The 27,968-nt window shown below is 51.8% G+C and overlaps 1 protein-coding gene across 2 annotated transcripts; it reads left to right on the top strand.

Moving 5' to 3' along the window:
• The first annotated feature begins 836 nt into the window (after window positions 1-836).
• PTTG1IP (PTTG1 interacting protein) lies at window positions 837-27,968 on the top strand. Of its 2 annotated transcripts, XM_007970107.3 has the most exons (6): window positions 837-1,083; window positions 11,294-11,346; window positions 15,687-15,795; window positions 20,891-21,062; window positions 21,979-22,025; window positions 25,927-27,968. In XM_007970107.3, exons 1-6 carry the CDS (start codon window positions 969-971, stop codon window positions 25,971-25,973), a joined length of 543 nt encoding a protein of 180 aa, XP_007968298.1. In that variant the 5' UTR covers window positions 837-968; the 3' UTR covers window positions 25,974-27,968. The 2 variants fall into 2 exon arrangements, with proteins under 2 accessions (XP_007968298.1, XP_007968308.3); XM_007970117.3 differs by lacking the exons at window positions 15,687-15,795; window positions 20,891-21,062; window positions 21,979-22,025 and having other exon boundaries at window positions 869-1,083; window positions 25,927-26,216.

Genomic DNA, 27,968 nt, shown 5'->3' with positions numbered 1-27,968 from the left:
TGGTTTCCCGTCTTCTGGTCTAAGCAGTGCAGAAAACAGGGGAAGTTCATCTACAAGGGTCATGAACCAAGAAGGCCGGAGGTTTCCGTCCCCAGCACCGGAGAATCCCGGACCCGAGAAAGGAGGTGCGGGCGCACGGGAGCGGGCGGCCCCGGCTCTCGTGGGGCTTAAAGCGCGCAGACTGTGTTCAGGTTCACGCCTCTAAATGTATTTTTGCCATTTCTTAAGTCGCCTTAAAAATGTCCGTCACCATTTAGTCCTTTCATCAACCGAGCAGCGAGGGCGTCGGCGAGAAGCCAGGGAGGAGAAACGGCGCCTCTCTCGGGAATTTAGGTGGCAGCTTCAGCACCACACGTTTCAGCCTATTTTGGGGCCGCTTCCAGTGCGGTTAACGTAAATAAATAAATCCCCGAAACACCCCACGCGGACATCGGCGGGAGCCCAGCGCGGGAAGCCGCGGTGTGGAGCGCGGGCACCGGCGCGGGCTACGAGGGCCCACCCGCGCCTCGTCCAGGTCTCACTTGAGAGCAGCGTGAGCAGGGCCTGGGGCCGTCGTCCGGGACGCCCGCAGCCCTTTAGGATGGAGGCCGCCGTGACCTCCGCCACCGAAGCACCGCGCTCCGCCAGGCCTCTCAGCCGGCTGCCCGTCCCCGCCGCGCAGGCGCAGGAGCCGCGGCTGGCCCCTCGGTCACTCCTCGCCCATCCGCGCCGCGGAGGCGCACTGAGCCTCAGCCGCTCCCCTCACTACCGGGCGCCGTTCCTCCATCGCGCAGGCGCACTGAACCTCAGCCGCGCCGGGAGGCGGGCCGGATGGCGAGGGGGCGGAGCGAGCTCCTTTTTGAGGCTGCGCACTCGCGTGGCCCCGCCCCGCAGGTCTACTTCCGGCGCCGCGGCTCTTCCGGGCAGAGACAGCTTGTACTGCAGTCGGAGTTGTAACGAGCCCGTGACTGACCGAGCGACCGCCGACCATGGCTCCCGGAGTGGCCCGCGGGCCGACGCCGTACTGGAGGTTGCCCCTCGGTGGCGCCGCGCTACTCCTGCTGCTCATCCCGGTGGCCGCCGCGCAGGAGCCTCCCGGAGCGGGTGAGGGCGCCGGGGCGGGCGGGGCCGCGAAGGGGGCGGGGCGGCTGGTGGGTCCAGGTCGGGGTCGGGGTCCGGGTCGGGGTCGCGGCCAGGGCGCTGGGCTCGGCGGGCGGCCTAGGCCCACGGTCGCAGGCACTGCCCAGGCGGCGGCTTTTCGAGGGTCACGCCGGTCTGGCGGCCGCGGGATCTGCCTTCGCGGCTGGGGCGCGGGCCGGGGAAGAGACGCCTTTGTCTTTGTCTTTGTTTTGTCCAGTCTCTGCGGCCTCTCCTCGCGCGTGGCCGCGGGTTGGCCCTCGCCCGGCAGGCGGCACGCTTGGCACCTGCGGCCTCCCTTAGCCTCACTACGACCTCAGACAGCTCTCCTCGGGTTCGATCCCGAGCCGGGATGGCGGCTCACGACGTGCTCGAAGTCGCACAGCTGGTCGGGGGCAGGTCGGGATGGCGGCCCCAGGCCTCTGGAGGGTGATGGGGGCCGCGGCCGGCGTGTCTGTGCAGTCGCCGGCGTTCACGCCGCCCCTCCCTCCCGGCCACAGTTCCATGCACGGCAGCGAACGCTCGCACTTTATCTTATGCCTTACAAAGGAAGGCTTCTCCAAAACCAGGCTGTAGCATCTGATTTTGAAGCAAGCTGATTGCGGTTCTACGCTGTCCAGACCCGCAGGTGGCATTCTTCATTCGTTTATCCCATCTGCGCCAGGCCCTGCGGCCACGTTGGTGACCGACAGACATAGCTTCTGTCCTAGAGGAGCTGAGTCCCCGGGAGGCTGACCAAGAAAGAAGCAGTGAGGGCGCGGGGGCTGGAGGAGTGCTAGTGGAGGAAAGTACATGACAGGAGACTCAGAGTTCCAGAAACCGGGAGTGTTTATAGAGAGTGGCTTCCTGTGGGGCTGGGCCTCCAGGACCTGGTGGGCTGCGGGAAAATCCAGCAGGTTCTAAGCTGGAGAGTATCATGGTTGGACCTGTTTCAGAATATCATGCTGGTTTCCGTGTTTTGAGTTTCCAGGGGACCACTAGTGGTGGGGAATAGTGCCACCTTAACTTCAGTTTCCCGACCCTTACAATTAGGGTTGACCTGGGCCCAGCTTGAGGGGCTAATACTTTTCTCAACTCATGTTAGCCCAGGCTCTGTCAGGGTCTGCTTAGCATAGTAGAGCACTTTTTCTTTTTGTGACCTTATGGAATGTTTATTCCAGTGCGGGATTATTTGTGTTTCTTCTTATCTGTTTCCATGTGTACTTAGTGTTTGTGACGTTAGCAGTGCAGCTGCCTTGAAGTTTGTTAATCAAGGAGGCCAGTGGTACTGTACTGGGAACTTTTGGCCCACATTGAGTTTTAAGCACAAATGTGCAATGAATACGTTTCAACAAACGGAATGGGCGTTTGCCGGGAGAGTGTGTGATTGACTTGAAACTCGTATCAGTGGCTCCGGGGTGTGTTTGCTTGCATTGTTAAAGTGGGAGTGTTACGAAAACCACCCTGAGGTTTTTGTTTGACTACTGTGATTCCTTCTACTCCGCACTTCTGAAGGGTGCAGAGATGGGTGTGGACAAGTGGAGTGGACAGTTTGGGAATTAATCCAGAACTACCATTCGGTGTGTCAGCTGAAAAGCACTTCCTTCTCCTCTTGGAGACCGCTCTTGGTTGCTTCCACTTAGAGTAATCTCCAAGTCCCGGTGGGTGAACTGTTGTTTCTCTTACTGGGGACCCCTTGAAATAGGAAGAATGGTGCCACATCATGTTGGCATTCGCTGCCCAGGCACCCGTGGTGTCTGCGTGCCCCTTGTCCTTGGAGAGAGGGGCTATTTATAGCTTGGAGAACTTGCATCTTCCCACAGAGTACTTGCTTAGTGTGAGATTTTTTACTGCTTGTCATAGTTACAGGAATGTGACCACAATACTAATGTTTAAAACATTTTGTCTTCTTTACAAGGACACTGTGTGAATTTAAAGAATACATTATACCAATCTAAATCCAACGCTTTTAAGCATCTTTTTATGTGTTTTGATGGAGGAGAGACATTAAGAACCCATGGTGTATTGAAGATCTTTGGAGCAAGATTCTAGAAGTTAAAGAAACCTGGATAGGGCTTTTGGACCCCACTTTATTTATGTATGGGGTCAGACTCAATCCAAGAGCTTCATCTGGAGGAAAGACGACCTCGAAAAGGAGTTGGGACTACTGTCTGAGGGTTGGAGCAGTGTGGCCAGTGCAGGTCCCTGAGGTGGTGGGTGCCACCCAGCTGCTCCTTACATGGGGACTCCTGATGTGGAATGGGTATCTGTAGTTCACCCTGAGAAGCGTGGCTTTCTAACTTCACAGAGTGCTACAGTGTACACAGGGTTCACAGCGTTGATATATACTACTAGTCTTCAACTCTTTGTTTTGAAATAGTGGAATTTGCAAGAACGTTTTTTATCTCCATATCTGCCCTCTTTTCTCACCTGGGAATTGACAATGTAGTTGGTCTTTATGCCTCTGTCCCAGTGCAGAGTGGGCACCATGCTCTTTGGCCGTTGGTTCTGATGAGAACTGTAGCCTGGAGACTGCAGCCTGTGGCCTGCGGTGTGACAGGAGCATAACGAGGAAATACTTACACTTGCTGATGTGTTCCTTTGTGCTTAGTGTGTTTATTGACTCACCTGAAACTTCACGAAAGCACTCAAATGGGTCATGGAGGGTTGGTGTATCCTGACAGAAGAAAACTTTTTTTTTTTCCCCTTTAATTTTTGAAACAAATAAGACTGAAAGTTCTTTAAAAATTGATAAATGGAGTGTAAGTTGAAGCCTTGCAGTCATAGGACCTCAGAAGTCAGGGCAATCACATTCAGTGTCTGACTCAAGCAACGCAAGGGCAGTTTTTATCTCTGGTTTTCTAGCACATGGTTTTTCTGTATCTTTTGATGTGATAAGAGATGGTGATCTCTTAGAGAAATAAACACTGCTTGTCTCTGAAGCAGTAACAAATGATTCATGCTTTTCTTTTTTTTTTTTTTGAGATGGAGTCTTGCCCTGTTGCCCAGGCTGGAGTCCAATGGCATGATGTCAGGTCACTGCAACCTCCGCCTCCCATGTTCAAGTGATGCTCCTGCCTCAGCCTCTCAAGTAGCTGGGATTACAGGCACGTGCCATCACGCCCGGCTGATTTTCGTATTTTTAGTAGAGATGGGGTTTCGCCATGTTGGCCAGGCCAATCTCGAACTCCTGACCTCGGGTGATCTGCCCACCTCGGCCTCTAAAAGTTCTGGGATTACAGGCGTGAGCCACTGCACCTGGCCTTTCTTTTCTTCCTATGCAAGATGATGTGTTTTCAAAGGACAGAGTAGAATGACCTTTTCCCATCTTTGATGTTATTTTCATAAGGACTGTAAACATTGGTGTTTTCCCCCTTATTGAAAGGCCGCCCTGTTCTTGGCCTGCTGGGAGCAGGAGGAATGTTGGGCGGTGTTTCTCTCCCTCTTCCTCTCATGCCTCTCCGCTGACTCAGACTGACTGATGATCCAGAGGTCTGGGGGTCGATGGAGTTGATCGTGTGTGTTTTGGAGCTCAGTTCTTGTAGTTCACACAAGACCTAGTTATCAGAAAGAAGCTTTAAAAATGAAAATCCCCATGAATGAGAACGGCATCATCCCTGTCGCTTGTAGCCACTGTAGGGCTGAGGAGAGGAAGCACATGCACCCTTCCTGGTAGATGACTTTTCAGGAAGGACTCCAGTGGGTGTGTCGGGCATGCCTTGTGTCTCCTTGCCCAGGTTGTGTTTAGAAAGACCTCAGAGGTGCCGGGCGCGGTGGCTCAAGCCTGTAATCCCAAAGACGGGCGGATCACGAGGTCAGGAGATCGAGACCATCCTGGCTAATACGGTGAAACCCCGTCTCTACTAAAAATACAAAAAACTAGCCGGGCGAGGTGGTGGACACCTGTAGTCCCAGCTACTCGGGAGGCTGAGGCAGGAGAATGGCGTAAACCCGGGAGGCGGAGCTTGCAGTGAGCTGAGATCCGGCCACTGCATTCCAGCCTGGGTGACAGAGCGAGACTCCGTCTCAAAAAAAAAAAAAAAAAAAAGAAAGACCTCAGAGGTGCAGAAAGTTAAAGGAATAGTGCAGTGAAGTCCTGGATACCCTTCTGTTCTCAGCATTGACTCCGTTTGCCTTAGCACTCTCTCTCTAGATCTCCTTGTTATTTTTAAAATTTATAATAAAATTGTTTGTGTCTTATTTTTAAAAATTGGTTCAGGCCAGGTGCGGTGGCTTACGCCTGTAATCCCAGCATTTTGGGAGGCCAAGGCGGGTGAACCATGAGGTCAGGAGATCGAGAACATCCTGGCTAACACAGTGAAACCCCATCTCTACTAAAAATATAAAAAATTAGCCAGGCGAGGTGGCGGCGCCTGTAGTCCCAGCTACTCGGGAGGCTGAGGCAGGAGAATGGCATGAACCCAGGAGGCGGAGCTTGCGGTGAGCCCAGATTGCGCCACTGCACTCCAGCCTGGGCGACAGAGCGAGACTCCATCTCCAAAAAAAAGAAAAAATTGGTTCAGCTGAGCACAGTCGCTCACACCTGTAATCCCAGCACTTTTGGAGGCCGAAGTGGGAGGATTGCTGGAGGCCAGGAGTTCAAGACCAGCCTGGGTGACATAGCAAGACTCCATCTCTACTCATATTTTAAAAATGTATTGTAAATTGACAAATCACAATTGTGTTGCCTGTTGTTATTTTGACCAAACCGTTTGAGAGTAAGTTACTATTGTGACCTTTATCCCTACATTCTTCAGAGTTTATCTCCTAAGAAGGAGGCTGTTCTTCTACATAACTGAAATTTATATAATTATCAAAAGCTAGACATGTAGCATTGATATGATATCATTGAATACCTGATTTAACTTCCAATCCGCGTACAAATTTTACCAGTTACCCCAACAATGTCCTGTTCCTACCCGCTGAGATCCAGGACCACAAGTTGCGTTTGATTGTTGTGTCTCTTTAATCTCCATTGATCTAGAATAGTTCCTCTTTGTTTTCAGAAAGCCAGTTTGTGGAAGGACCCTCAGTGGGTCTTACCGGTTGTTTCCTTTTATTCGATTCAGGTGTGCTTTGGCGGGAGCATGGCGCAGTGATTCTGTCCTCTCAGTGTCCTCCGTGGGGGGCACATGCTGTCACTTTGTCCCATCATCGTGTTGTTCTGGGTTATGGTGGCAATAACTGATCTCTTGGAAGGTGCCACCTTCTCCCCCTGAGTAATGACTCACCTGTGGGGAGGTGCTTTGAGACTATCTTGTCAGTCCACAGGCAGACCCAGTGGACTTGGCATCTTCGGGGAATTCTTGCCTGCGTTAGTGTTGGCTGTGATGATTGTAAAATGGGGGCTTCTCAACTCATCATTTCTTCAGCGTTTGCCACTCGGCCTTCTCTTTATTCCATGTCAGTATGGATTCTAGGGCTTAGAGTTCATGACTGTTATCATTTATTTTGATGTTCAGTTGGCCCAGATTTGGCCAGAAAGACTCCCTCCAGGCTGGCTTCTGGATCCTCTAGCCATTCGTTCCTATCTGTGCCACTCTCAGGCACTGCACACTGTCTGTGGCTCATCTTGTGCACTTTCTGCCCCACTTCTGGAAGCAGCCATTTCTCCAAGGAGCTCTGCTTCCTGCTGGGGGGGAACAGCATCTGGAAACCAAGAGCTGGGCACCAAGAATACACGTCTGCTGCTGAGTGTTATCCTTTCTAGGCCCTTTCAGTGGACAGAGCTGGGAGTTGAATTTTAAAACCAAGAGTTCATCATGGTGCCCGTCACATTGCAACACCACGGGGGTCTGTGCCCACCATCAGCCTACCGTTGCTCCTTCCTCCCACAGTGCCAAGTCACTGGGGACTTCGAAATGTCAGCAGTGCTGTTCTTATCAAAGTACCCTGTAACCCTGCCTCCCAGCAGTGATTTCAGAAATTAAGGCTTTTCACTGGTTGCCAGTTTTCTTTACCTCCCTTGGGCTGAATACAACCTGTTGTTTCAAGTATCTAAAGTGGCTTAAAATAAACTTCTACATAAACTGAATAGCACACCCCTAGAGATTCTGAGAAAAGTACTACTTAGTGATAATTGCTATAGAACATGTGACAAAATGTGCTTTCATTTCAAATAAAGTGCAGATTTATTTAGAAAAGTGGAGTGTAGGACTACACTGTTAAATAGAAGGATCCCAACAATGGACTCGATGTGTTATTAGTTCCTCTTGGTAAATGTAATGAGTGAAATTGTAAGTTAAAGCTGAAGCCCTTTCCCTCCATTTCATCATGAAACTCTTCACATGTACAGCAAAGCTGAAGGATTTTGTGGTGCGCGGCTGTGTACCCGCCACCTCAGGCGTGTCGCCACGCTTCGCTGTGTTGCATTTGTCCAGGTGTCCCCACAGCCTTCCATTCCTGCATGAGCGTCAGGCACAGACGTGAGCGTCAGGCACAGATGTGAGCGTCAGTCACAGACGTGAGCGTCAGTCACAACGTGAACATCAGTCACAGACGTGAGTGTCAGTCACAACTTGAGTGTCAGGCGCAGGCATGAGTGTCAGTCACAGACATGAGCGTCAGTCACAACGTGAGCGTCAGTCACAGATGTGAGCGTGCTCTTCTGCTTTCACTGTGCCTGTCAGGGACCAGAGTTCAGAGTTGTCTTGCTTTTTCTTTTGAGATACATTTTTCATACAGGGAAATGTGGGAAACTTAATTGTGCTGTTCAGTGAGTTACACCCATATAGCCGGGACCGAGACAGACCCTCAATCTGGAAGATTCAGCCTCCCCCATGCATGGCTGCCCCCAGGCAGCCATTGCCCCCCTCCCTCCATAGGTGAGTCTCACGTTTTCTAGAGCAGCATGGCCACGAAATTACACGGTAGGGTCTTTTGTGGAAGGCGTCTTTCACTCACATGATGTGCTTCAGACTCATCCGTGTTTTACATAGGCCAGTGTGTTTCTTTTCATCGCTGAACAGTGTTAGTGATTGCACAGCCACATAGCTCACCTCTAAAGGAGAGACACAGAAATCAGCCTTTTGTGTTTGGAATGCCTTTTCCAAAGATCCCTTCATCCGGGAGCCACATGTTTGCTATTCTTGATGCCCTGCTGGTATCGTGTGAGTGTTCCAGTCTGTCTGTCCACCCTCCTACAGAGTGACATCTGGGCTGTGTTCACTTGGGGCTGTCACAGGGCGTTCCTGCGCAGGTCCGTCTGTGGATGCGGGCTCCCTCTCTCCTGGATGAAATATAAGAGTGGAATTGCTGAGTCATAGGTGGTCGCATGTTTGTTTAGGAGCCGCTGCCAGACCTTCTTTGCAAATGATTGAGCCACTTACACTTCCAACACTGTGTGAGAGTTCTGTTGCTGTACATCCTTGCCAACATTTGCTATTGTCATTCTCTTTAATTTTAGCCATTCTGGTGGGTGTGTAGTCATCTCTCGTTGGAGTTTTAATTTGCATTTCTCTAGTGACTGGTGATGAGCACAGAGCTCTTTTCAACGTGCACTGTGTGTGTGTGTGTGTGTGTGTGTGTGTATGTATTATGGGATTGGGGGAGTAGGCAGTCAGTGTGCATGTGTGTTATAGGATTGGGGGATTAGGCAGTCAGCTTTGTGTGTGTGTGTGTGTTACAGGATTAGAGGAGTGGGCAGTCAGCTTTGTGTGTGTGTGTGTGTGTGACAGGATTGGGGGATTAGGCAGTCAGCTTTGTGTGTGTATGTGTGTGTGTTACAGGATTGGAGTGGGCACTCACCTTTGTGTGTGTGTGTGTTATGGGATTGGGGGAGTAGGCAGTCAGCTTTGTGTGTGTGTGTGTGTGATGGGATTGGGGGAGTAGGCAGTCAGCTTTGTGTGTGTGTGTGTGTGTGTGTGTGTTATGGGATTGGGGGAGTAGGCAGTCAGCTTTGTGTGTGTATGTGTGTGTGTTACAGGATTGGAGTGGGCACTCACCTTTGTGTGTGTGTGTGTGTGACGGGATTGGGGGAGTAGGCAGTCAGCTTTGTGTGTGTGTGTGTGTGTGTGTGTGTGTGTGACGGGATTGGGGGATTAGGCAGTCACCTTTGTGTGTGTGTGTGTGTGTGTGTGTGTTACAGGATTGGGGGAGTAGGCAGTCAGCGTGTGTGTGTGTGTGTGTGTGTGATGGGATTGGAGTTAGTCAGCGCGTGTGTGTGTGTGTGTTATGGAATTGGAGTAGGCAGTCAGCACGCGTATGTGTGTGTGTTATGGAATTGAAGTAAGCAGTCAGCGTGTGTGTGTGTGTGTGTTACGGGATTGGGGGAGTAGGCAGTCAGCGTGTATGTGTGTATGTGTGTGTGACAGGATTGGGGGAGTAGGCAGTCAGCGTGTGTGTGTGTGTGTGTGTGATGGGATTGGGGGAGTAGGCAGTCAGCGCGTGTGTGTGTGTATGTGTGAGTGACGGGATTGGAGTAGGCAGTCAGCGTGTGTGTGTGTGTGTGTGTGTGTGACGGGATTGGGGGAGTAGGCAGTCAGCGCGTGTGTGTGTGTGTGTGTGTGACGGGATTGGGGGAGTAGGCAGTCAGCGCGTGTGTGTGTGTGACGGGATTGGGGGAGTAGGCAGTCAGCGTGTGTGTGTGTGTGTGTATGTGTGAGTGACGGGATTGGAGTAGGCAGTCAGCGTGTGTGCGTGTGTGTGTGTGACGGGATTGGGGGAGTAGGCAGTCAGCGTGTGTGTGTGTGTGTGTGTGACGGGATTGGGGGAGTAGGCAGTCAGCGCGTGTGTGTGTGTGTGTATGTGTGAGTGACGGGATTGGAGTAGGCAGTCAGCGTGTGTGTGTGTGTGTGTGTGTGACAGGATTGGGGGAGTAGGCAGTCAGCGCGTGTGTGTGTGTGTGATGGGATTGGGGGAGTAGGCAGTCAGCGTGTGTGTGTGTATGTGTGAGTGACGGGATTGGAGTAGGCAGTCAGCGTGTGTGTGTGTGTGAGAGAGACGGGATTGGGGGAGTAGGCAGTCAGCGTGTGTGTGTGTGTGTGTGTGTGTGACGGGATTGGGGGAGTAGGCAGTCAGCGTGTGTGTGTGTGTGTGTGTGTGTGACGGGATTGGGGGAGTAGGCAGTCAGCGTGTGTGTGTGTGTGTGTGTGTGTGACGGGATTGGGGGAGTAGGCAGTCAGCATGTGTGTGTGTGTGTGTGTGTGACGGGATTGGGGGAGTAGGCAGTCAGCATGTGTGTGTGTGTGTGTGTGTGATGGGATTGGGGGAGTAGGCAGTCAGCGTGTGTGTGTGTGTGTGTGTGTGTGACGGGATTGGGGGAGTAGGCAGTCAGCGCGTGTGTGTGTGTGTGACGGGATTGGGGGAGTAGGCAGTCAGCGTGTGTGTGTGTGTGTGTGTGACGGGATTGGGGGAGTAGGCAGTCAGCGTGTGTGTGTGTGTGTGTGTGTGTGTGTGACGGGATTGGGGGAGTAGGCAGTCAGCATGTGTGTGTGTGTGTGTGTGTGTGTGACGGGATTGGGGGAGTAGGCAGTCAGCTTGGTTGCGTGTTGGAAGTTATTCATGCCGTCGCTCTTGCTTCTGACTGGCTTGAGTTCCAGAGCTGTTGGCTGCGTGGAGTTGGACCCCTTCCTTAGGAGCAGTGCTGTGAGTAGCGGGCAGAATCCCAGGGTGTTCTGCATGATTGGAGCAGGCTGGCTCGCCGGGCCTCTCCCTCGGTGCAGGGAGCTTAGCCCAGTCTGGGGTGAGGCTGTTGGGACTGGGACCATGCTTTGTCACGTGAGAGCTGTAGGTGAGTCTGAAGACACAAGCGTGCTGCTTGGCAGTGTTGCTGGCGTTGGTGTGGCCTTGGATGGAGGCTCTTGGGTTCCCAAAAGAGTAGGTGCTGATGAGCGGAAGGTCCCAGCGGGTTCGTGGCTAGTGATTACACGACCGCAGGGCGCACCTCCTCTCGCAGAGGGATCTGAAACACCGCCCTCTGTGTTGGGACTCTTCTCTCCCAGAAGAGCCCTTGCGGACGGGAGCTGCGTGTTAATGCTCTTGGTGCCCTGCCTGCCGCGGGATTCCTGAACACTCGTTCCAGATGCCTTGAAGAAGGCTTGTTACCAGCAGGGCTCAGGAAGAGGACCTTCATTTGGTAATTCCAGATCAGAGTTTCTTGGTGCTACGCCCCTCACTGGTGCCCACTCTGCCCTTCTGGACGAATATTTACACTGCCTGATTCTCAGTGACTGACTTGTCTCTTGCCTCTTTCCTGCAGCTTGTTCTCAGAACACAAACAAAACCTGTGAAGAGTGCCTGAAGAACGTCTCCGTAAGTAGCACGCGGACTAGAGACTACAGTGCCGTCCAGACCGTCCAAAGGCACACGGGCTTTCGCTAGGTCCAGGGAGCCGCCGGGATGTGTGGAGGGCTCTGTTGTTTGGGATTTGGGGTGATGGTTTTTTGAATAGTTACTGTTACTTCAGCCCTTTCAGGCATATCAGACCTTCTCCTGACAACTGCAGTTACTGTCTGAGCATGGTCAGTATCCGTGATTTCACTCGTGTGCACACGGGGCCACACTGCGTGCTCAGCACTGCAGTCAGCCTTCCTCACGAGGCCCCTAGCGAGAAATTGGGCTGTCCGGAAAGCTGCACCCTAAGGCTGGGAGCCCGTGTTTCCCAGGCTGTCAGGGGCTGCAGCAGAGGCTGCTTTCTGAGCTCCTCACACAGGATTGGAAGGGGCAGAGCAAGGAGAGAAAGGCACCAGCCCTCTGGGCCGGTGGGCCAGGCTGTCCTTAGCACTCTCTGGTCGTGATCTGGGGCTCAGGTTTGGATTTTGTCCCTGCGTCTTTTAAATACCTGTGTGCCCTTCAACAAGAGGGTAGCAGTCTAGAGCAAAGTTCCCTAAGCCTCCACGGTGTGGGGTGGGGCCCAAGACTCCCTGGGGTACCTTCCCATTGGAGTCTGATGCAGATGTCCACCTGGGAGAAGGAGCACCCATGGTGGGGAAGCAGCGTCACAGTGCAGGTCTTGTTAAAGACGTGTGAACAGGGTCCTTTGGCTTTCTCTGCATGGTGGCCTGCTCTCAGGCCAGCCTGGCTGGCACCTCTTAGGCTTGCCTTGCTGCGCAGCCCTTGGTTCGGCAGCACCCACGTCTCCTCGCAGCACCGTGAAGTCAGCGTGGGAAACCTGAGGGAAGGCCTGCGGCGAGTGGAAGTGGTTAGGCAGAAAACAGCATCCTGTGAGGCCTTTTTCTTGGGATACCTGAGAGGCCACCCCCTGCCCCTTCCAGACAGGGGTTTAGCAAGTGTTGAGAACTGCAGGGTGAGGCTTCCTTTTCCCGACAGTGAGGTTTGAGGACATGAGGAGGCTGGGAAAGATGTATTAGGTGATTTCCATTCCAAGGTGTGAGCCATATTCTCAAAAAACAGTTGTTCCTGCACGAGACAGTGGCGTAGGTTTGAGACACATCTGTCAGTTTGTGGGACTTAACTGGACACTTGCATTTGCTGATTAAAAATTGAAAGATGGGCCGGGCGCGGTGGCTCACGCCTGTAATCCCGGCGCTTTGGGAGGCTGAGGCAGGCGGATCACAAGGTCAGGAGATTGAGACCATCCTGGCTAACACGGTGAAACCCCATCTCTACTAAAAATACAAAAAATTAGCCGGGCGAGGTGGCGGGCGCTTGTAGTTCCAGCTACTCGGGAGGCTGAGGCGGGAGAATGGCGGGAACCCGGGAGGCGGAGCTTGCAGTGAGCTGAGATCACACCACTGCACTCCAGCCTGGGCGACAGAGCGAGACTCCGTCTCAAAAAAAAAAAAAAAAAAAAAAAAATTGAAAGACGCTGTTTCTGTAGTTTCAGATCTAGACATTGGTGATGTTGAACTTGCTCCAGTGCCCTGGTCCTGGTGCATTTTCTAGTTGGTGCTTCTTTTTAGTCTCTGGGTTTTTCCATTGGAAGTCATTTCAGCCTTAAACACAGCTGACAATTGGATGTGGCTTTGTAGGCTAGAGCGTGTTTTTGCCGTAGTGCCCTGTGTAACCCTCACCACCCTGGGCGGGGTGTGGTGATGGCAGCCGTCTCGTGGATGAGGCGGGGCCGAGGGACTTGCCCAGGTCATCGTGGATGGGGCCGGTCCAGAAGGGCTGAAGGCCTGACTCCAGTTCTGACCCAGACAGGGCAGTGAAGGGGGCCGCTTGCCCCGCAGCCAGCTCCAGGCCTGCGCGGGCGTGTTCTTGGGCACACAGGAGGTTTCTGGAAGGAGGTGTCTGTGCCTGGGAGGCCTCAAGAGGACCCTGCATGTTGAAACAGAGGCTATGGTGGGCTGTGTCTCTGCTGCTGAGGCTGTGGTGGGCTGTGTGTCTGCTGCTGAGGCTGTAGTGGGCTGTGTGTGTCTGCTACTGAGGCTGTGGTGGACTGTGTGTGTCTGCTGCTGAGCCTGTGGTGGGCTGTGTGTCTCCTGCTGAGACTGTGGTGGGCTGTGTGTCTCCTGCTGAGGCTGTGGTGGGCTGTGTCTGTGCTGCTGAGGCTGTGGTGGGCTGTGTGTCTGTGCTGCTGAGGCTGTGGTGGGCTGTGTGTCTGTGCTGCTGAGGCTGTAGTGGGCTGTGTGTCTCTGTTGCTGAGGCTGTGGTGGGCTGTGTGTGTCTGCTGCTGAGGCTGTGATGAGCTGTGTCTCTGCTGCTGAGGCTGTGATGGGCTGTGTCTGTGCTGCTGAGGCTGTGATGGGCTGTGTGTGTCTGTGCTGCTGAGGCTGTGGTGGGCTGTGTGTGTCTGCTGCTGAGGCTGTGGTGGGCTGTGTGTCTCTGCTGCTGAGGCTGTGGTGGGCTGTGTGTGTCTGTGCTGCTGAGGCTGTGGTGGGCTGTGTGTGTCTGCTGCTGAGGCTGTGGTGGGCCGTGTGTCTCTGCACTGCTGCCTGAGCTGCTTGCTATGTGCATATTACTTAATCGATCAGAAAAGCAACACAACAACAACCAGAGAAGAGAATGCCGTGTCCTCCCAATGAGCTCCTGTGGCTCATGGTACCACTGTCATGGAAAAATGGAAAATCAGACATTTACAACTTGAGCCATTTGAAAAGGGAGGATTAGCCAAAAATCATTAATTGCAAGCAAAACCCCTGAAATTTAAGATACTCCCAAATGACCAAAATAAACAGGGTTTAACTGTTACTTGTTATGTTATACTGGAAACCACTTAAACAGGACACTAAAGTGGTCACTGTATAAGTAGCCCTGGGAAAGAAAGCCCAGGGGACATTGTAATGTTTTTTTGTGACAACAACTTTCGCCCTAACCTGGGCCAAAAATGTCATGACTTTCTATCCTATATCCTATTAAAAAGTCAGCAACACTGTAGTTAATGTGGAGATTTGAAGTAACAGGCAGTCTGGACTTGGGTCTGGTCTTGGGCTGGTGCATCAGGTGCTGCCGAACGGCAGTTCTTTTTTTTTTTTTCCTTTTGAGATGAGTTTCACTCTTGTTGCTCAGGCTGGAGTGCAACGATGCAATCTCGGCTCACCGCAACCTCCACTTCGTGGGCTCAAGCGATTCACCTGCCTCAGCCTCAGGAGTAGCTGGGATTATGGGCATGCGCCACCACACCCAGCTTGTTTTGTGTTTTTAGTGGGGACGGGGTTTTTCCATATTGGTCAGGCTGATCTCGAACTTCCCACCTCAGGGGATCCGCCCACCCGGCCTCCCGAAGTGCTGGGATTACAGGCGTGAGCCACCGCGCCCGGCCTGAATGGCAGTTCTTTTACCCCTTCCTGTGCCACCTGCCTGCGTGCTAGGCTGTTTCCTGGCTCACAGAGCACTTGTGGGCCTCGTTGTGTACCACCGTGGCATGTGCTGGGCCCAGCTCTGGGCTCTTACACACACATACGGGTGTGATGGTGTTGTCTCCACACCACTGCGGCCTCATACCTGATGTTCGAGGGGCTCAGACGAGCATCCATGAGGTTCTCTCCAGCTCTCGGTTTAGGGCAGGCTGAGCCTTAGTTGCATCATCTTTCAAGTTGTGCAACTTAGTGCATTTGTGAAGGTCAGAGGTAGGAAGCATGGTCCTTTCTACAGATGGTGACCATGCTCACCAAAGTCCATTCAACAAAAACTCAGTGAGTGCCTGTGATGGGCCAGGCTATGTCCTGCGTTCTTGGGATGCTTCAGTCAGTGATGTGCATGGGTGCCCAGCGTGCAGGGAGGAGAGGTCTACAGAAGCACACCTCACAGGAGGTGAGGAGGGGGTGGAAGCAGGTGGTTGTGTCCAGTCGGTTGGTCAGGGCAGGGCTCATCTGGTCAGTGGGGAGCCACACAGATGTGGGGAGAGTACTCCAGGCAGCACAGGCAGCATGAGCTGAGGCTGTGAGCAGGAGGTGGGGTTGGCAGCACAGAGGCCCTGTCGCCTCAGTAGGGTGAGTTGTGGAAGAGGTGTGAGTGACGCGGGCCTTGATGAGTCCGTGGAGAGCTGACAGGGCTGCTGGCTGCTGTGCTGGGTGTGAACTGAAGGGCGGTGAGGGTGAAGGCAGAGACACGGTGGGAGGGGGAAGGCTGAGCCTTTACAGCCATCCACAGAGTAGATGCACTGGTGGGCTGTGGGCAGAGCCAGGACAGTTCTTCCTTTGTTTTTTCTGTTGTGTTTCTAACGCTTATTTAATGTTGGTCTCTTTCAGTGTCTTTGGTGCAACACTAACAAGGCTTGTCTGGACTACCCAGTTACAAACATCTTGCCACCTGCTTCCCTTTGTAAATTGAGCTCTGCACGCTGGGGAGTTTGTTGGGGTAAGTCATTGTTTTCATTTGCTTCTTGCAAAATCAATGCTTCTTTGAAAATAGTAGTATGGGCTGGGTGCGGTGGCCCACATCTGTAATCCCAGCACTTCGGGAGATGGAGGCGGGTGGATCATAAGGTCAGGACATTGAGACCATCCTGGCCAACATGATGAAGCCCCATCTCTAAAAAAAATACAAAAAATGCGCATGGTGGTGCGCACTTGTAATCCCAGCTACTTGGGAGGCTGAGACAGGAGAATCGCTTGAACCCGGGAGGCGGAGGTTGTAGTGATCCGAGATTGTGCCACTGCACTCCAGCCTGGCAACAGAGCGAGATTCCGTCTCAAAAAAAGAAAATGGTATTATGTGCCCAGTTAGCAGAAGTTGCTAGAAAATGTGATGCCGGTAGCTCTGTGACTCCCAGGGAGAGGCTGGGAAGCCAGGGGTGATCTGGTGACCGGGAAAGCAACCCTGGACCTCCTTCCAGGTTAACCCCAGCACTGAGCTCTATCTCACCATGTTACAGAAGGTGTGGGGGAAGGGCGAGTTGGAAGGCAGTGTGTCTGACTTCTCTGCTCAGTATGTTTTGTTCATGTGTCACCCCGAAACTCATCTATGAATTCCCCTAGAATCTCCAGTTTTCCCAGCTTGAGAATCCCTGCTTAGCGTGGACACAGCCCTCTTTCTTGTGTGTGTATCTTTGTATATTTGATTTTGCGGGCATTTTTTAATTAGGGGTATCAGCTCTTGTAAGATTCAAATTGTTTCCTAGTTTGCCTTTTTGCCTTTTTTTTTTTTTTTTTTTGAGACAGAGTCTGGCTGTGTTGCCCAGGCTAGAGTGCAGTGGCGCGATCTCGGCTCACTGCAAGCTCTGCCTCCCAGATTCACGCCATTCTCCTGCCTCAGCCTCCCGAGTAGCTGGGACCACAGGCGCCCGCCACCACGCCCGGCTAATTTCTTGTATTTTTTAGTAGAGACGGGGTTTCACCGTGTTAGCCAGGATGGTCTCGATCTCCTGACCTTGTGATCTGCCTACCTCGGCCTCCCAAAGTCCTGGGATTACAGGCGTGAGCCACTGCGCCCAGCCCCCTAGTTTGCCTTTTAAATCAGTTTGTGGTGTGTTTTGTTACCTGGAACTCATTATTATGTAGTGGAATTTATTCATCTTTTAGGCTTCAGGTTTTGGGGTAATACGTAGGGTTCCCAAGCTTTGTAAAGGAGCAGTGTTTTCTTAAGGTGTTTTGATGATTCCTTTTGTTTATTTGCATCTTGGGTCCCTCTGCAACTTACATCTTATTTATGGCTCTTCTAATTGATTTCCATTTCAAAATCTCTCAGGCTCCACCTGAAACAACTTGTTGCCAGTGTTGAGACCCTAGAGAATTCAGAAGTTTGTGTGGTGGTGGTGGTTGTAGTGTGGGATGTCTGGCAGGGGAGGTGGTGGTGTGTGTGCACATTCATGTGTGATGTGTGTACTGTGTGTGATGCGTGTGTGTGTGTGTGTGTGAACATTCATGTGCCCATCATGTCTTGTGTGTGCCTGTCATGTCTGCCCAGGGCCTGGTCATGCCTGCCTCCACCTTGCCTCGTCCCTTCCTTCCATGGAACTTCCCTTAATGACCACTCTGTAAAGACAACTCCTGGACCTGGGGAGCCTTGCCCTTTGGAGCATCTGTTCTGGAGGTGTTTTTAGTGGCACATAGCTTCTGATGAAGTGCACACATCTGAAGTCTCCCTCTGCTTGGACTGTGGTTTATAGCCTACACAGTGCACACACGTGTGCGTACATACGTTCAGTGCATTTTTGCATACGTATACAGGTGATCACCACTCACAGCAAAGTAGGTAGGACTTCCAGGACTCTCAGAAGGCCCAGTTCCTGTCAGGACCCCCACGGGAGCCCCTGACTGGACTTCCCGTCACCACAGATGAGTGTCACTGGTTCCAGCCTTTATGTGGAGGAAATCCTGTGCTTCATTGGACGTTTTATTCAGTGTGTGCCTGAGATTCATGTCAGTTGCCTGCACCAGTTGTCTGTCTCGTGCAGTGTTCTACAGTTGTTCAGCCACGCTGCCCCCCAGGGACGTCTGGGTCCCTCTGGTGCTGCCGCCCAGGGACGTCTGGGTCCCCCTTGTGCTGCCGCCCAGGGATGTCTGGGTCTCCCTCGTGCTGCCGCCCGGGGACGTCTGGGTCCCTCTGGTGCTGCCGCCCGGGGACGTCTGGGTCCCTCTGGTGCTGCCGCCCGGGGACGTCTGGGTCCCCCTCGTGCTGCTGTGAGCCGTCTTGTGTTGGCGCTGGCACAGGTGCTCACTTCCGGAGGCGCGTAGGAGTGGAGTTGCTGTGTCACAGCGCATATCTGTGTTTAGCCTTAGTACATCTGCCAGACGTTTTTGGAGTGGCTGTACCAGTTTGGCCTCCCCCAAGCAATGTGGGACTTGGTTGCTCCACATCCCTCCCAATGTTTAGGGTCACCAGTCACCCTAAGTTTAGTCCATCTAGTGGGTATGTCGTGGTGTCTTGTGCTTCTCATCTGCATTTCTGCAGTGACTGGCCGGTCATGCTGAGCACCTTTATAAGTGGTGGGCGTTTCTGACAATTCTCTTGTGAAATGAAATTCCCACACGAGGGTGCCGAAGTGGATGGACACACAGTGCCCAACCCTGCACACGAGAGCGACAGCAGGTGACTAGTCACAGCCACAGCGGGGAGGGGACACTGCCACACAGGGTCCGGCAGGGGAACAGGGCTCGGGGAGGCAGCCGTGTTGTGACAGGAGTGTGGCATGCGATGGCCTTGTTTGGTTAATTCTGAGGCTGAGAGGGAACTGACACCCGCTCCTGCGGGAGAAACAGGAAGTGTGCCTGGCCCTGCCGAAAGGAGGAAGAGGCTGTCTGAGCTGAGAGACCTTGTCCAGCCTTGTCCACGGGAGCAGAGTAGGGAGGAGAAGTTGTACCTGGGCCTTCAGGGCCCTCCTGGTTTCACCAGATGCCATGGTGCACATGATAACCAGTTTTAGGTCTCGCACCACAGGTCCTTGTTTATTCTTACAAATAACCTTAGAACCATTTTTATCCAGTTCTAGGCAAAATTATTTTGGAGCTTTAATTGTAATGACCTGAAAAACACGCTCACTTGGAGGAAAATGAGATGTCTACAGCATTGGCCGTTGGTCCAGAGGCAAAGATGCCTCTCTTTGCCAGGCCTTTCCTCAGCGTTGGCCATTGGTCCCGAGGCAGGATGCCTCTCTTTGCCAGGCCTCTCCTGCGTCCTTTGGTTCAAGTTCAAGTTCATGGGTTTTACCCTGTAGAATCAGCAAAAAGGAGCCCAAAGTGTGTTTCCCATTGTGACAGGATTTGTTTGTTTTTTAACTAGTTTTAGCTGCTAATCAGAAAAGCTATCTGAGGGGTTGATATGTTTTAGGGCTAGCCATCTTGTTGATCTCATTGGGTTTTTTAGTTGATTTTTCTGGAGTTCTCCAGTCAAAAAATGCCATCTTCTGCCAATGAAGATCCCCTCTGTAGTTCTCCCTATTACTATAATTTTTGCAATTCTATACTTCCAGAACAGGTCAGAGAAAAAAAAAACACAGGATTAAAAAGTTCAAAAGGCATTTGATGAGATGTAACCTCCTATTCCTGATTTTCAAACTTTTTAAATAAACTAAGAAATGAATTCTGTTAAAAGAGTAACCCACTAGAAGTGGATCTCAGGGTCCAGGACAGCAGAGGGGTGAGGCTGAGGGAGCCCCAGAGGCCTGGCTGTCAGCCTCCTTGCCAGGGCCCAGGCGTGCAGCAAGTGTTCACTCCCAGCCCCTGGAGGTCAGAGGTTGTCACCTGTGGTGGTGGCACAGCTATTAACTGTAGTTAAAAACAGTGAATCATGTGGTAATCTACTGCCCAGGGGAGTTTGCTTATAAAGCCATCTTCAGGAGGCTGGGTGGGTGTTTTTGTTTTTTTCGAGATGGTGTCTTGCTGTGTTCCCCAAGCTGGAGTGCAGTAGTGCAGGCATGGCTCACTGCAGCCTCAACCTCCCGAGCTCAAGCGATCCTCCCACCTCAGCCTCCCATGTCGCTGGGACCAGAGGTGCATGCACCACACCCAGCTAGTTTTTAAAAAATTTTTGTAGAGATGGGCAGGGGTGGGTCTCACTTTGTTGGCCAGGTGGGTGTTGAACTCCTGGACTCAAGCCATCCTCCCGTTTTGGCCTCCCAAAGTGCTGGGATTATAGGTGTGAGCCACTGTGTCCAGCCAAGAAGGCTGTTTGAACTGCATGATTGAAAACATGTCTGCAAAAGTAGTGTTACAGTATTTTTTAATTGACTCTGGTTTGAACTGAATGGAAAAATCTTGGCTGATTTTAATATATAGATCTTTAAAATAAGTTTAAAAGAATAGTAAGATCTGTTTTAAATGTGCATGTGTCTCCGAAGGCTGGTTAAGGAAATCATAACAGGGTTTGGGACTGATTAGTCAGCCGTTCTTTAACCCCAAGGTCCCCAAAATATTCGGATTTGAAGATGATCCTGTCTTGTTCCGTGGCCTCATCCACTCCTCCACGGTCATTCCTTACGAAACTGGCTGCCAGTATGTGCCCTTTACATAAATTTATTGTAAATAAAAATTTACAATATTTCTCTTGTAAATCATTGTAATATTCTTGACTGTGGTTTAAACAAAAAACAAAGCTGCATCAGGCTTAACCTCCATTTCTATGAGTTTAGAATGTCTTAGGAGAGTCTGAATACGTAGCTTGGAATTTTGGTTTAGTTAACTTTTCTCAGGCTTGAAACACCTTTTCAAACTCAACTGAGACAGACTACCCTGTCACTTCAGTTCACCGTGGTTAATATTACAAATTGTTAATAAATTGTCAGTCACAGATAGGCACATGTGGCTGAAAGGAGACTCGGAGAGGGCGGGACCCTGGGGGTGGGGGCAGGGCCACAGGCTCTCCACACCCCAGGAGCCAGCTTCCTGGCTGAGGCGGCTCTCCTCCTTAGCTCCTGTGTTCCGAGGTTGTTCCCCAGGACAAGGGAAGGCTGCGGTGCTGGGTCGGTTGGTTATGTGTCTGGGGCGGCCCTAACTCCAGGTGCTTGAATCTCCAGTGAACTTTGAGGCGTTGATCATCACCATGTCGGTGGTCGGAGGAGCCCTCCTCCTGGGCATTGCCATCTGCTGCTGCTGCTGCTGCAGGAGGAAGAGGAGCCGGAAGCCAGACAGGAGCGAGGAGAAGGCCATGCGCGAGCGGGAGGAGAGGCGGATACGGCAGGAGGAACGGTGAGGTCGCAGTGATGCCTGCTGGGAAGAAGGTCACTTCGAGGGGATTCAGATCTGCCAGGCCATGGAAATCACGTAGACACATCCTGAGATTCCCTCAGTTTTTAGAAATTAAGAATGTGTGTAGTGCCCAGGGCATCTTCTAGGTCGTGGTAGAGGGGGAGAGACCGTGGTGGGAACCTAGCGGTGGCTGCGAACCTTGCTTCCACGGGCTTCCTCGCTGGTCTCCTCCCATCAGTACAGTAAGACTGAGTCTGCGCTCGGTGTCACCAATGTGTGACGGCTGCTAAGGCGGCTCGTCCCGGCCCAGCATTTGCCAAGAGCAAGCTGAGGCTCAGAGGGGACAGCGTCTAACTGTGGCCAGGTCGGCTCTCCTGTCACCCTTTGCCTGGTGACACAGCACTCTCCTGAGTGTGTGCTGGGGCTCTCGGGTAGCCCTGGGAGGAGGTGGTGTCGTCCACACCTGGCAAGGGAGAGGATCTGAGGGGCCGACTGTCAGGTTGGTGGCGGGTGAGGGTGGAGGCAGGACCTATTTTCCATGTAGTCACCTTGAAGTCACGTGCCACTAAGTAAAAGCTGACAACTGCATTTTCCTAACCATTCAGAACCTGGTATATGATTTTTACTCTGTTTTCTTCATATGAAAAAAGCTTTTTAAAAATCACAATATTGGGCATTTGAATTGCTTTTATTGAAAAGAATAGAATAATACATTGGAACAACCTTCAAAGACTGGCTTCGTTGTCACCTTGCCTGTCCTGGTGGGTAGCTTGTCCCCATCCTGGTTTCACTCTGGGAACTGGAGGGAAGCCACCAGAAGAAACCTGGAGCCTCCACTGAAGGACCCGGAAGGGCGTGTCTAGTAGTTCCACTGTGCATTGTAGCTTGGTGCTCATAATGTTCCTCTGTGTTTTAGGAGAGCAGAGATGAAGACAAGACATGATGAAATCAGAAAAAAATATGGTAAGGACTGGTCACGCCTCCTTTTTGACTGGTTGGGAGGCGATGGCACGCTGTCTGGGTCCTCATTAGACTGGTTGGGAGGCGATGGCACGCTGTCTGCATCGTCAGTGGACTGGTTGGGAGGCTATGGCATGCTGTCTGGGTCCTCATCAGACTGGTTGGGAGGTGATGGCACGCTGTCTGGGTCCTCATCAGACTGGTTGGGAGGCGATGGCACGCTGTCTGGGTCCTCATCAGACTGGTTGGGAGGCGATGGCACGCTGTCTGCATCGTCAGTGGACTGGTTGGGAGGCGATGGCACGCTGTCTGGGTCCTCAGTGGACTGGTTGGGAGGCGATGGCACGCTGTCTGCGTCCTCAGTGGACTGGTTGGGAGGCGATGGCACGCTGTCTCGGTCCTCGTTAGTGCCAGTGGGGCCTGAGATTGGGCTCTGGGTTCACCCATCGGAACAGAAGGAGGTCTCTCCAGAGAGGAACAGCTGGCGGTTGTCGCCAGCAGTGCTGTGGTGAACTCACTCCTAAGAATATTTTTATTTCAGCCAGTTGTCTTCATGAAGTCTGGTTTCTCAGATACCTGTTTGCTTATCGAGTCACAAGACTGTTGGGCTGGAACTCCGCAGCTGTTCTGTGTCGTGTTCAGTTTCTGGTGGGCGCACCTGCGCAGCCGAGGCGCTGCGGCTTTCTGGTCTTTGTTTCAGGGCGGCCCCTCCTCCGCGGGCGCGTTGCTGGTTGCCATCTTCTGAGTGTGGCAGGCGCTCCTTCCAAGCACTCCCCAGCACCGGCCCTGCCCCTCTCGCCCGGCCTGGGGGTTCTGTCCTTGTTTGGTTGTGTCCGGAGAGACTTTGGAGGGGAGCTTGAAGGGGCCAGAAGGAATGTATTTGCCAAGGGTAAACCTTTATTTAGTTGGAATGAATTGGAAATATGCATTACTTGATCTGTGCTCCCCCAAGTCACGTGACGTTCACTGCTGAACACTGAACACCATCACCCAGCCGTGCTTCGTTGATTCTGTACTGATTTTTTTTTTTTTTTTTTTTGAGACAGAGTCTAGCTCTGTTGCCCAGGCTGGAGTGCAGTGGCGCGATCTTGGCTCACTGCAAGCCCTGCCTCCCGGGTTCACGCCATTCTCCTGCTTCAGCCACCCAAGTAGCTGGAATTACAGATGCCCGACTAATTTTTTGTGTTTTTAGTAGAGACGGGGTTTCACCGTGTTAGCCAGACTGGTCTCAATCTCCTGACCTCATGATCTGCCCGCCTCAGCCTCCCAAAGTGCTGGGATTACAGGCGTGAGCCACTGTGCCCAGCCAATTCTGTGCTGATTTTAAAGTCCACAAAGAGTGTAGCGTCTCCTGCGCTCGGTTTGTGGTTGTGTGACGTCACGGACATGGTGGGAACTGACTCCTCGCCTGTGCAAGGTGTGAGGTCCTGGGTTCACGGCAGCCGTGGGCCTCAGGAATCTGTCGTCCTGCACCCACGGTGCTTTCCTTGAAGCAGTGTGTTAAAGGCGAAACCTAATTGGAAAATTTCAGAGCCTTTTCTGACTAATGCAGGTGTTTTGAGTCTTCTGTTTGTATTAGGAAATACCATAAATTTGTGGTATTTTAGGATCCCGCCCACTGGGGGCATGGTGACATCATTGCAGTTGCTTCCGTCATCAGGTCGGGGACAGGACTGCAAAGCCCAGCAGCCACCGTGAGCAGCGCCTCTGTCAGGCGCGGGTGGTTGGCGTTGTAGCCCCCAGAGGTTTGGTTCCCTCTCATGGGGGCTGCAGAGGCCCCATGCTGCTGGTGTCCTGGGCTGTAAACGCTGGGTAGCTCTGCCCACTGGCCGGGATGTCCCCTCCCTGTTAGTTCTGGCCTCCTTGGAAAGTCCCCTCCATGTGACTGTGCTGTGACCTGAGGCCAGGTGAGTCCTGCCAGTCTCGAAGTGTCCACTTTGGGGTGTGAGGCTGCCATGGCTGCTGGCCTCGAGAGCCCAGCGGCTGATGGAGGCTTTTTCCTACGTGTTCTCGCCCATCAGTCTCCTGAGTGCCTCGTGCTTGGGCACTGACTTTCTGGGTTCGCTGCTGCCTTGTCCTTGCCCCGCCCCCTCCGTTGCCTGTGTTTCCTGGTGTGTGTCTGGAGTGGGTGATGACCGGGTACCTGCGTGCAGCTGTCACAAGGAGCAGCACCAGGGTCGCCCTTCTCAGCGAGCGCATGCCTGTGTTCGTGGGGCTTGGGCCCAGCAGCGTCTGTGCAGGCCTTGGCTGAAGGCAACATGCTTTCCTTGAAATGGAAGAGTCAAAACGAGCTTTTTGGTGCCTAGTGACTAACGTTAATGTAAATAAAAGATGAGGTGGATACACACACACACACACACACAGCCCAGCACCTGCTATCGCCAAGTACAAGCTGTATTTAGAGTTGCTCGACCTTTACTGTGCCCCAGCTCCCAGCGGGTGTGAGGCTATGGGCGGCCGGCCCGGTTCTTGGTGGAGCGGTGTCTTCTGTGTCAGGGCACTGATTGACTTGCACCTGCCATTTTGGTGGTTAATTTGGCCCTTTAATTGCGTTGATGAAATTAGCTTTTTGTGCCAGTTTGTAATAAAGCCCATTGAATGGCCTGTGCTTTAGAAAGCCTCAGCTAGGTAGAATAATTCCGAGGAATTCCTGATGGGAGAGTGGGAGAAAGCGTGTGAGTCAACCTGGTGCAGTTACATAAAATACCAGCACGCATGCAAAACCCTTCTTTTGGCCTTGGTTTTTCCCTCTAAACTGGAAGTAGACTCAGGAGCAGGTTTTTCAATAAGACCTTAACCAGTCTCCTTGCAGCTGGTATCTGATGACTCTTTCCCGAAACCGACTTTGAGCCTCATCTCCCAAAGCCTGATGCCTATGGCCCTCCTTGACAGGCAAGAAAGAAGTGTGGCTAGGCCCTTCCTCACCATCCCTCTGCTTCCCTGCCTCCTCTTCCACCCAGCCCCCAGAATACCTGCAGTGAGTAGCTTTGTTGTGATCACTGCGGATAATTTTAGTGTACAATACAGATTTTTAGAGGGAGAGAGAGGCCGGGGCGGCGGCTCACGCCTGTAATCCCAGCTGCAGGGAGGGGCTACAGGGAGGCCGAGGTGGGCGGATCACCTGAGGTTGGGAGTTCGAGACCAGCCTGACCAACATGGTGAAACCCTGTCTCTACTAAAAATACAAAAATTAGCTAAGTGTGGTGGTGGACGCCTGTAGTCCCAGCTACCCAGAAGCTGAGGCAGGAGAGTTCCTTGAACCCAGGAGGCAGAGGTTGCAGTGAGCCAAGACTGCACCATTGCACTCTATCCTGGGCAACAAGAGCAAAACTCCGTCGCAAATAAAAAATGAAGGGGGAGAGAGTGTGTGTATGTGCATGTGTGTCTGCAGTGTGAAGGGAAAACTCCTGGTCCTTGGGTAACTACCACCCCATGGTGGGTTTACTCTTATAGTTAAATACACATTTTATCCCAGTTCTGTCAGAGTGCTTGAGAGTTAGATTGAGGGTCATGTTAGTTCTTTCTGTAGCCTTAATTCGAAAGGTTTAAGAGCAAGTATAAGCACAAAGTAAGGTTATTTGGTTTAATACTAGCCATTCACTGTGGAACTAACCAACCACTGTGGAAAGAAATATTTGCCTTAAATTTCTTTGCCGAGCATCAGGAAATAAGTGCTTATCTCTTAGGATCTGTTAGAATTCTTGTTTCTAGTAAATTTTATTTCAAAGTTTAAAGTGGTTTGACTTCAAAAAAGGTTAAGCACAGTGTGAGAGCCTGCTTACAACACCCGTTGTTGCTATACCCTCAGTAAATTTCTTATAAAACTTAGTCTTTGTGTGGCTTCTTAAGATTTTGTTTCTGGTTGAATGAACAAAGTTATGATTCAGGTTGATTTTGTTTTCAGGCCTGTTTAAAGAAGAAAACCCATATGCTAGATTTGAAAACAACTAAAGCGCTCCAGCCGACAGGCAGTCCCGACGCTTCCTGTGAGGTGCACACTCCGCAGCGCAGCCCAGCCGGGAGACCACGTGGCCCTCGCAGTCTCCTGACCTTGACCAGTGGACCTGCCAGCCTTCCAGGACAGGTGGCCGGAGAGCTGCCCCTGAAGGACAGTCCTCCTCTCGTCCTGCAAACCGGTGACCTTCTATTCCCTGTTCATCTCTGTTTCTAGATTTAGTCACTTGAAATAAGAAATCTTTGGGGTTTGGGGTTTTTTATACTCTTCTCAGTTTGTAAGAAGCTAACTGCACGCAAAGCCGCCTGATGGCACCTAGCGCTATGCCTGTCATTCTCCCGGGACAGCAGCAGAACCCTGCCTTCCTCTCTGTCTGCTAACAAGCTTCATACACAACAGAGGGAAGCCGGTTTGGCTTCTGTCGTGAGGAGAACTGACCAGCCCTCATCATTCCCCATAAAACCACGGACAGCATTGAGTCTTCACACCTGTTGACTCACATGGCTTTTGCTGATGACACGGGGCTCCAGTACACAGTCTGATAAGGACTTACTTCCTAACCTCAATTGTATTAAATAGCATTGGGGAATAGCTAAACCTTTAAAAAAAAGAAAAAAAAAAATTACCGGATTTTCCTCCCTACTTAAAAGATTTCACCAGAAGACTTTCATATAAAAATTCAGGCTCTTTTTGGACAGTTTTTAAAATTTGTATCTTTACTAGAACGTGAGAATCTTTTTCCCTTGGAAGCTTGAATTATAAATGTGGTGTTTGGCCTGCCTCTGCAGCACCGGTTGCCTGCTCATGTGCCAGCAGTGTTGGGAGGACGGGGCAGGACGCTGCAGCTTTCTCCAGCCCTGGTGGCATCCTCAGTGCCTGCAAGCCTCTCCCTGCCTGTTGGGCTGTCTGGGGGGTGGCCATGTAGGGATCGTGGGGACGGGGTCCACCCCAAGAAGAAAGAAAGGCCCATCCACAGGCCTGGCTCGGCCGTGTGCCCCAGAAGCAGGTGTGTCCGGAGCCAGCTGAGGGCTCTCCTTACACCACCCTGCAGGCGCCAGTGCTCCTTCTGCCTCACGGGACCAATCCAGCTTCCAGCCGCTCTGGCTCAAGGGTGTTCTGAGCCCTTCCTTCAGAGTGGGCTTGTTCGAGAGCTCTCCAGTGGCACTGGACCTGCCCCACGTTTCTGTAAAATCAGGATACGTGGCTTTAGTAAGTAGACCAAGCGCTTCATGGCAGGGAGAGCAGCGTGCGGGGAAGTCACTGAAAAGTGCTGCCTAAGGAAGTTTGAAAATAGTCCCCGTTCCAGATTGCCTTGAATTTTAAAACATTTTGCTTTGGGAAAGTAGGTCGACAGCACCTAAGATAAATGATGCATTCCATTTTCACACTTCACAGTCATGAAAACTGAGAAAACTGTCTTCAGCATGAACTGAAGTTCACAGGCAGATCACTGTGATCCAGAACACTAAGAACTCATCAAACAGCTTGATAAGCCTTTTTGACTGTGTACATCTGTACCGGGAATAACATTCCTGTGCTGAAATTTTCACAAAGAATAGAACCTGCACCCAGTTCTTCAGGCTGATTTCTCTGACCTCTTGGGCATTTGTATTTGTAGTAAAGTATTGCAGAGTTTCCTAAGTATTTTATAGCAGCCATCAAAATTGGACTTTGTATTGTTTATTCATAAAAGAAACTTAGTAATAGACTTGAACGAACTTTGTATGAATACAGTAGTGTGTACACAAAATCAGTGTCCTGAATGTAGGCTGCTGAGCTGAAGGTAGAGCTTGGTTATTAAATACAGTGGGTGAATCCTTGCGTTCAGTGTAGAAACTACGTCTATAAGGTTGGTCTTAGTCCATCTGATTTTTTCTGAAATACGCTAAGAGCAGCCACAAAACTGTAACCTCAAGGAAACCATAAAGCTTGGAGTGCCTTAATTTTTAACCAGTTTCCAATAAAACAGTTTAATGTCTGCATTTATCTAA

The sequence above is a fragment of the Chlorocebus sabaeus genome, chromosome 2, assembly GCF_047675955.1.
Source record: "Chlorocebus sabaeus isolate Y175 chromosome 2, mChlSab1.0.hap1, whole genome shotgun sequence".
In the NCBI taxonomy this organism is placed as follows: domain Eukaryota; kingdom Metazoa; phylum Chordata; class Mammalia; order Primates; family Cercopithecidae; genus Chlorocebus; species Chlorocebus sabaeus.
Note: the sequence above shows the minus strand (reverse complement) of the source record. Positions and strands in the feature narration are given on the sequence as shown.